Source organism: Egretta garzetta, unplaced genomic scaffold (assembly GCF_000687185.1).
Source record: "Egretta garzetta isolate BGI_Z169 unplaced genomic scaffold, ASM68718v1 scaffold53, whole genome shotgun sequence".
Classification (NCBI taxonomy): Eukaryota; Metazoa; Chordata; class Aves; order Pelecaniformes; family Ardeidae; genus Egretta; species Egretta garzetta.
In genome coordinates, this window is record NW_009259312.1 from 1280966 (window position 1) to 1289976 (window position 9011).

The window sequence follows — 9011 nt, forward strand, 5'->3', positions numbered from 1 at the left end:
TCCCCAGCCACTCTTCCTCAAGCCCGTAGCATTGCATGGGGTTGTTGTGACCCAAGTGCAGGACCCAGCACTTGGCCTTGTTGAACCTCATGCAATTGACCTTGGCCCATCAATCCAGCCTGTCCAGGTCCCTCTGTAGAGCCTTCTTACCCTCATCTGCTGGATCTGAAATTCCAAAGAAAACTGCAGGTAACCTAGGGTAGCGGAAAGGACCAAAAACCAGCTGTGCTGAGTGCAGGCAGGGACACTGGGCACTACCTGGAGTTCAGCTGCTGGGCAACCTGAGGAGAGCGTGTGTGTGTGTGTGCAAATACTTCATTTTTACCATTAAATTTTTCATAATGATACTTGTTTTCTCACAAAGTCCAGCTGGATTTGGTTTTTTTAAATAGTCTTTAGTGTAGTTACAGAAGAGGTGATGCACAATACTTCCAGCATGAAAAAAACCCACAAAAAATCAAGCCTCAAATATCTTACTAGTCAAGGTTTTTTATTTGGTGTTTTCCAATGGCAGTCAAATTCTGATTCTTGCCCCCATGATCCTTACATGCACATTAGCAAAATGGATCTTGTTTTCTTACAGCGCAACATTCAGCCTTCATTTGGTGTAGATCGCTTCTGCGTCAGCCCAGCACGCCTTGCTTCTGAGCAAGGACTTCACTCAACAGAAAGGATTCTCCAATTTTGCAGTACCAGTGCCTCTGAACTTTGTTTGTTCCCCAACCTCCTCTGTGGCAGAAACAGAGTTTTAAAGCCTCAGCCTGCCGACTCATCTTACTTTTTCAGAATTTGAAATGGTATTATGGACTAATTCTACTTGTAGCACAACAAATGAGTAGTTAGGAATGACAATCCAGCACTTGTAAGGGTTCATTAGTGGGGTTGCATGAAAATGACTGAGTTTAGTGCCAGAATATCTGAAATTCATGTTAGAGTATTCTCAGCTGAAGAATCTAAAACAAAGAAACGGCTACAGTATTGCCAAGTCTCAAATGAAGAAATCAGTACAGTAGTGCCAAAGGAAAATGGAAGTAATGAATAAACAACAGGATAAGAATGAGTTAAATGCTTTCAATTCTCTGTTTTCTCTCTAATTGAGAAACCTTTTCTGAATCATTTTATTAAAAATAGCTTTAGTTAAGCCGAAGAAGTGAGGCATGGCAAGGGCCCACAGCACAGGTGCATCAGCTCTCAGGGCAGCTGTAGCTACAGTTTTTGGACTCACAAAAAAAAAATCCCAGTTTTCCAGTGTTTTATGGCCTTTTTTTATAAAGGATAAGAAAGTTCATACCGTGTATACAGAGCCTAAAGTGCGGGATTCTTAAAAATCCCATATCCGGAATTAAAGGGAATAGATATGAATGAAATGCAAGTAGTTAGGGAGGTCAGTGGTGGGTCAGTTGTTTCGGAACTTGGATCACTGCTAAGAGAACACAGGAATCCTCGCCATTGCTGTAGTGCCTAAAATACAGATGATGTGTAAAGGCCCCGTTTCTCAGAGGCTGGTCTGACAGTTCAGGTGGAGAGGGGAGACAGGCCGCAATAAAAAGCAATTTGAGCCTCTGCTGACATTCACCACATTGAGACTTTGACTTTTGTCCAGTTTTAAAGACCAAGCTTAATTTCTTTACTGCAGTATTTGTCAATATTTTCCTGTTTGAAAGCCTAAAGAGAGAGATCTTGAATTCTGTTACTGTAAATTTTTTAAGACGTGCTCCCTTTCACTGCTTTTATGGTTTTCCACATACCTAGACATTACACTAAGGCAGAAGTATTCGCCAAAGTCACAGAAAAGGCCTTGGGGAAAGGAGCAACTTCCGAGTTCTCAAAACTGGGTGGGGTTTTTCAGTGAAGTGGCTTTTTTTTCTTTTTTTTAAACTGCAGCATTTGTGAATTAGACACGTGTTGCTCATACCTTCTAGCGTAAGAGTTTCCCAAGGAGGGGCAGGTGCTGTATTCTTCAAGCAATGCTGGACACTCCATTGCACCGCCTGCTAGGCAAACCGGGAGGGCACGGTAGCAGAAATGCAATAAACCCGATGATCTGCACCTACAGTAACTTGCTAAGCACATTTTTCACGCTACAGCTTTCGTACGTGTCTGGCTAAGAAAGAAAAACGGGCGACAGTGTTTGGGAATGGAGATACAGAAACTCAGCTGCGTGGCTTCGTCGGCATCTGAGCTGCGGCACACGGCGACCTGAACCCCGCAGACCCCGCTCCCCCGTGAAAAGCCGTCCTGGGAGCAAGCCGACGCAGGGTACACCCCACCGCCCTCTCCTCTGCTCCCACTCGCTGGGCAGCCAATAATTAAATATTTCTGTTTTCCAATCCAAACGCCTTCATGAACCCGAGCAGCAGCAGTTGGTAGCAGCAGTTGGGCTACAGTGTACACATGAGGCACCGTACAGCCCTGGGACTCGCACCCCCGTGAAACGCTGCAGCCGCTAGAGCGAGCGTAAGGCTTTAAAAATGCAAGTGCTAAAAAGAGCATAAAGAATTGTGCAGCTATTGCAAAATACTTAACCATGTTACTAGGCAATTTCCTTTCAAATGGAGCTATTAGGCAGCAATGCTCTGAGGCTGATTCACCTCCTGGCAAGGCCATCTCTAAGTTGTGTTTACCTGAAAGCTGTGAATTTGTACATCATACCAAAAAGGCTTTTTTTTTTTTTTTTTTTTATAATACACATTCACAAAATATGGGATTGGCAAAACGGTACAAAATGCACACATTTCAGGTTTATACATAAATAGTGAGTACCTCTTATACCACATAAAGTGAATTTCCCTTCACTTGAGAGCACGCTTCTTAAAGCAACCAGTGATTTGGGTAAATGCCTCAGAAAGCGGGAGTACCCCCGGTTATAGCAGCAATCAAAAAAAGGCTGGGGAGGGATTAGAAATAGAAACGCAAATTCTTGCAACCCAGTGAAGGTTGGGGCTCGACACCGGTACCGCAGAGGGCACCACCCACAGCCCAGTGCCTCCCAGAAAGCTGCAGGAACCCCATGCAGGCTGGCGGTGGAGGACCCGTCCTCTCAGGAGATTCTGCCTTTTTTAAAGGTTAGTGGGGGACGCGAAGGACAAAGCTTTCTGCCCCCTTTCTGCCTGGGGTGCCAGGGGCACTCTCAACAGTTGCGTTAATGGCTGGAGGGGAAGGGGGGGACCGCATCGTGCTAAGCCCGACTTCTCTCGTGGCAGTGAGTGTTGCAGGTCTTAACAGATGCCTCCCTTGTTTATTTTCTTTTGGCCTAAATCTGTAATTTGTTCTAGTGTGATTGAGATCGGAACCTGTCCCCGGAAGCATCCAAACACAGTTTTCATTTTGGCGAAAAATGGGTATCTCCTGTCACACAAACTGTATGGCTTGGCAGCTTCAGCTCCATTCTGCTCTCTAGCATAGCCAAGCATTCAAATGGTGTTTGCTAAACGTGACCACTGCACACGCTGCTAGTACCTGTATTTAAGACTTGCCAGGAAAACCAGGTCCTTCTGTGTGGTTAGAAGCCCAGCGCCATGTGGTGGTGAAGCCTCCTCAGCTCCTGGCTTCGGAGCAGGGAGTCACCTGCCCCAGCCCGAGGCCCCACCTGAGGCCCTACCCATAGGCACTTTATTTTTAGGCGTAGCTACACTAAACCCCACCATCTACCCTCAGGAAATGTGCGGTTTCCATCACCGCCATTGGAAGCAACGTGTCCATAGCTGATGGCAGAGGTTGGCTGGAGGTGCTTGAACGAAGGGCTTTGAATGGTTTGCTTTGGGTTGCTATTTACAGGCACTTTGCTCCTCTTCTGCTCCTTGAGAAAGACCTTGTCCCTTAACTGAGAACTGACCACTACTGAAGCACCGCCTGTTGGTTCGCATACAACTGGACATCAAACCTACAATATTACCCAGATGTAAACATATACCTCTTTACAAAAAAATAAACACCTACTACCACTCTAACCCTAAAGCCAAAGTACACATTAAATAGCTTTGGACTCAAATTAAATAAAAAGCTAAATTACAAGCATGTAAGATCTCCGGTTGCTGCTGATTCTTTTCTAGCCCCGGGTCACGCTTTACATCTTCGCGCTGTCTTGTTTTGGTGGTTCTGCTGACTGTGTTTCCAGTACTGAATATTTAACTAGGGAGAAAGAAAAAAAAACAACCGTGAGTACAATAGCACGCGATGGAAGCAGGGCGCAAGCGATGGGCGCCCAGCACTGGCTGGTTGTACGTGACATTGGGAAAGCCTCTGCAGCAGCCTTCATTATCCGTCACCAAAAGAAGGATTGAGCTTTTCTTGTAGAAGACACTCAATGGCTGAAAAACGTGAACGCTAAATACTAATTGCCACTGCTTGCAGCATGAGCTCCTTGGTCTCTCACCACGGCTTTCCGTTGTGTGCAATAAAGGGGGAAAAGCACTGCAGTGGGTGCTTCCCAGAAAGCGGCAGCATCACCTAAGTGGTGCCTTCATCAGAGAGGCACGGCAGCCCGGTAGGGCACGAGGGACTTGAAGAACTTCCCTCAGTAAAGCTGCTTTTGTGGCCGGACACGGGCAGGGTGAGGAACGCAAGGGTCTCACCTTGGGGCTCCTCGCTTACGACAGCTTCCATGTTCTCGCCTTTCACATATTCCGCGTTAAGTCCCTCTGAGAAGTAACAATAAAGACAGTGAGATGGGAGGGTAGAAAGTAAAAATGATTTGCTTTGATGCCTTAAAAACTCGGGTAATGGGCCTATCTGCTGTAAAAGCCAAGATGCCTTTTTGCAACCTCCTCTGCAGTAACAGCAGGATGGAAACACCAGTAAGCCAGGAACAGCAACACCGGCTTTTAAAGTGACCGCAGAGGCTTGCTTCCAAGGCAGGGCTTCCAGCAGCGGCCCTTTTTTCCTGATTGCTGTGCCTCGATCACGCGCGGCGGCAGGGCCGGTTGCTGTGCTGAGGCCAGGAGAAGCACACGGAGCAGGTGCCTCTTCTGGACAGGAATGCTGTGCCGCGGGGAGCGTCGCTCCATGGTACCGCTCTCATTACAGGCCAAGTTGGGCAGAGCTGCAATCAGGGCTGTGGTGAGGAGGCAGGATCCCAGTGGGGTGTCAAATCCCCAGTAAAAGTCCCTTATTTAAATGCAAAGAAGTTTCCAGTGTTTGCAGCAAGTGCAGCCCAGGCCAAGGGGCAAGGCGGGCACTGCGGGGCAGGCGGGGGCTGCAAGGGGCAGCGAGAGGGGGCGCCGGGGGAAGGGGGTGGCACCACTCCCCGGTCCAGCTCAGAGCCACAGAAAATTGAGTTACGACTGCCTGGGGTGCACCACGGACCTCAGGCATCCTCTGCAGCTCCGCTAAAGGACCGCTTTGGGGAGAGGCAGAGCCAGGAGCGCTGCGCAGACTGCCACGTCCCATTAGGGAAGGACCCGGGATGGGGAGGGGGCCGTGCTGGTTTGCTGAGGTGACCCATGCTGCAGCCATGCAACATGCAAATTTTAAGCATCTAAACGTTATGTGCATCTAACTGCAAGGCAAAGTGTGGCGGGGAGCTGCTGTGCCTCACCCCCAGGTTTTGATGGGGTTCATCCCTCGCTCCTGGGGAAGGAGGGAGGCAGGGAACAGCCCCGGGGCCGAGGCAGAGCAGTGCAATGGGAGCCGTCACGCAGCCACGGGGCAGCCGCCACCTCCACAGTATGTGGGAGACGAGAAGTTTCTGGACTGGCTAAAAAAGCCCCATAAAGCCCTGTCCGTGCCAGCAGAGCCACTGTGGCTGGCACAGCTGTGGAGGCAGGAGAGGAGCTGCTGGACAGCACTGATGGCCCCCGTCCTGCCCGGGCACAGGGCAGGGGGACACTGGGCACAGCCCAGGGCACGGCCAGCGAGCAGGAGCTGCTTGTGAGAAATCAAGGTGGGATAAAGAATACTGGGCGGCGTTGTATGCATCCTTTCGAGGAATCGGCAAATGCTTGTCAGAAGAGGCTCAAAACCGAGAAATGGAGCAGCAGCCTCACCGCCGCAGAACGACGGCTGGGCAAGGAAAAAAGCCGAGCCTGCTCCTCCGTGCTTCAAGCAAGTGGTCATTACACACCACCGCTGCCTCCCCCCAAACATGTGTTTTGCGGGGATAACACCAAATGCAATTTATGTTTTTCAATAAAAAGCCACTTTTGCAGTGGCTGACGGCTCTTAGATTTCTGTCATGCATTGCAATGCATCTAAGGCCTGACATTAGCCCAGCATGCCATGTCTGATGGCTTAAATTAATCCTCCTTTATAATTAACTTTAATTTCCTGCCGCCTTTCTGGGGCTTTGTGTCTCTCAGCTTCCCCCTCATCAAAGCCTTTACTCTTTTTTTTTAATTATTTATTCTTGCCAAAATATCATTTAAGTGGGGGGAATATACAAGGGTGTTTCATTCCATCACATTCATTTGACTTTTCCCGCTGATCTAATTTACCAAAATGTTCCTGTTTGTTTCAGGCACAACTGGGAAAATAGCACGATTCCAGCAGAAATTTCCAACCCCAAACACCCTTCCCCCAGAGCAAAGGAGACTTGCAGGAGATTTCATTTGATTAATTTAAAAACAGCTTTTTCCAGCTGTTTGCAGCTGCCCTGTAACCGGCCACGGGAGCCCACCGTGGCCACGGCGGTGCCGGGGGGCGAGGCTGCAGGGACACCTCCTGCACCGAGCAACTTTGTGGGGCAGCTCGTGCAAAAGGCAACTTTGCTGCTTAATGTGCACTTAATTGCAGTGATTGCTGCCCACGTGGGGGGAGGGGGGGCTGTATCACCCATGGCTGTGGCTGCTGGTGGCCCCACGGCCGTGGCTGCAGGTGCTTGCTGTGCTTCCCTCGCTGCTGCTGGTGAGTTCTTACCTCTTGCTAAGATTCTGGGGGATTTTTGGCTTGTTTGTTTCGGGTTGTGGTGGGTTTTTTCTATATTTACCCTGTTTGGTGTCTGTGTTTTTGTCTTTGGCTGCGACTGTCAGTGGGTGCGTGCGAGGGGCTGTGGGCATCCTCCAGGACGGTGGTGGGTCCTGGGGCTGTCGTTGCTGGGGGGTTCCTGCCTGTGCCATGCCTGACGGGTTGGGGGGGGCTCAATAACCCGTGGTTGGGGCTGAGGGGAGGCAAGGGCTCTGCTCTGCCAGCTCAGGGTCACTGGATGCCCCACACCCCCTCCTGTCTCCAGGCTGGAAAAGGGCAGCAGGGCTCAGGGAACAAAGAGGGGGTGCTTGCTCTGCGCCCTGGAGGTGGTTGCGGAGGACTTACGCTGGATGCTGAAGCAGAACTTCTTCTGCTGGTAGGAGATGTAGCTGGAGACGGCCCCGATGAGCGCCATGGCCAGGGCGCTGGCGATGCCGGCGATCGTCCCAGTCCATCCCATCCCATCCCATCCCATCCCATCCCGCTATCCCACTGCTGGCCCCCAGTACCCACCTCCGCCGTAGTCGCTGTCGGTGCTGCCCCCGGCACCTGCAAGAGATGCGAGCCCGTGAGCAGCCCTGTGCCCCTCTGCTCCCCAGGGTGCCGTGCTGGGCAGACTGGGAGGAAGCAGGCAGGGAGGGGCGGCAGTGCGGCCCCGGGGGCACCCCTGGGCTGGGGGCCTTTGCCCCGTGGGGTGCGGTGCCTCTGCCCCCCCATGCCTCCGCTGGGGTGCCCGGGGTGGCTCGTGTGGCTTCTCAGGGGGGGTCTGAGCTGCTCCTCTCTCCCACTGCCATGCTTGGCGGGGGGGTGGTTAGGGAGAGCCTCTGCAGGGACACCTCCGCCTGCACAAGTTACCCTCACCCCCACCCCGCACCGCTCTGGGTGGAAGGAGCGGATAAATGAAACGGTGCCGGGCGTGCCGTCCCAGGGAGGGGACTGGCTAAGCTCCGTAACGCCAGGGAATCTTCCCTTGGCTTGAAGTCTGTTTTAACATCACCCTCCCTGGAGGAACTGGGCCGGGAGAAGCCACTCCTGCTGGAAGCTGCGGTCCTTACTGAGTCACTTGCATCCTGAATTTATGGAAGCAGGTCAGCGTTGTATTAATGCCTCCGATGTGGTTTGTCCTTGGCACAGGGATTCACTAAATGTTGATTGAGCTTGTGGTGTTCATCTCTCTATTTGACTGCTTTTAATATTTAATGCTGTGGATCCTCGCAAACGTGCAGGCTGATCCGATTGCTGCTGGTTTTCTTCCTTGTTTCAACCATCGGTGGTCGCACGGTGGAAGGCAAATGAAGGCTTGTGCCCTCTCGTGGGGCAGGGGCGGGCGTCTGCTTTCGAAGTGGCAGGGGAGAGGTGGGTCCCTTCTGCCCTGGTGGCAGCTGGAGCTGCAGAGCCTCCACGGGATCAACAATAACCGGCTCCAACCACAGGCACAAGGTGTGACTCTGGAGGCCAAAACCCCTGTGTTCTCCTGAGACACCCCCTTTCCCTGCACACACACCCCTGTCGAGGCAGTTCCGAGGTCAGCTGATGCGGTGGTTATTGCCCGAGATGTGAGTGCTAAAGGCAACCAATGTACACAGGTCGCCGCTTACCTTTGTTCTTGTCCGGGCTGTAGCCGCCGTCCACGATGCCAGCCAGGTCGTCGTCTGAAAATGCTTTAAAAATAATGAGAACGAATGGTGGTTGGCACCCGAAGGGAGACGTGGCCCCACCGGGAGGTATCAGCCACGGGCTTCCCCATGGAGAGCTGGCACGGGCTTCGCCTGTGCTCCACGGCCGCGGGGCAGCTCGCCCTCTCAACCTGCAAAGCCAAATTCACCCAGCAAACACCAAAGCCGCCCCCCTGGGAGGGGGATTGCAGCCAGAGCTGCCTCAGAAACGGTGCAACGGGAAGGCAAAGCGGCGTGTGGCTTGCTTGGGGTGAGAGGGATCCCGAAAACCAAGTGCCCTTGCATGGGCAGGGCCTGGAAATGGGACTTTTGGGGGATTCTGGGTGGGAGTCACCTGCGAGTAGGACTGGCCTCCTGCAAACTCCCGCTCCTGGGCAAGTGTTTCCCTGCCCAGCAGACGGAGGCTGCTCTATTCATTTCAGTCATTTTCTGTAA

The 9011-nt window shown here is 51.9% G+C and overlaps 1 protein-coding gene across 1 annotated transcript in view; it reads right to left on the reverse strand.

Annotated features, from left to right (window-relative positions):
• Positions 1-3523: 3523 nt before the first annotated feature.
• CD99L2 (CD99 molecule like 2) overlaps positions 3524-9011 on the reverse strand; it is a 16438-nt gene continuing 10950 nt past the window's right edge. Inside the window, exons 7-11 of the mRNA XM_009636358.2 lie at positions 8499-8561; positions 7414-7449; positions 7246-7365; positions 4575-4640; positions 3524-4131 (exon numbers count right to left, since the gene is read on the reverse strand). Of these exons, the coding sequence (XP_009634653.2) occupies positions 4067-4131; positions 4575-4640; positions 7246-7365; positions 7414-7449; positions 8499-8561 (350 nt within the window). The 3' untranslated portion in view covers positions 3524-4066. The remainder of the gene's footprint in view (positions 4132-4574; positions 4641-7245; positions 7366-7413; positions 7450-8498; positions 8562-9011) is intronic.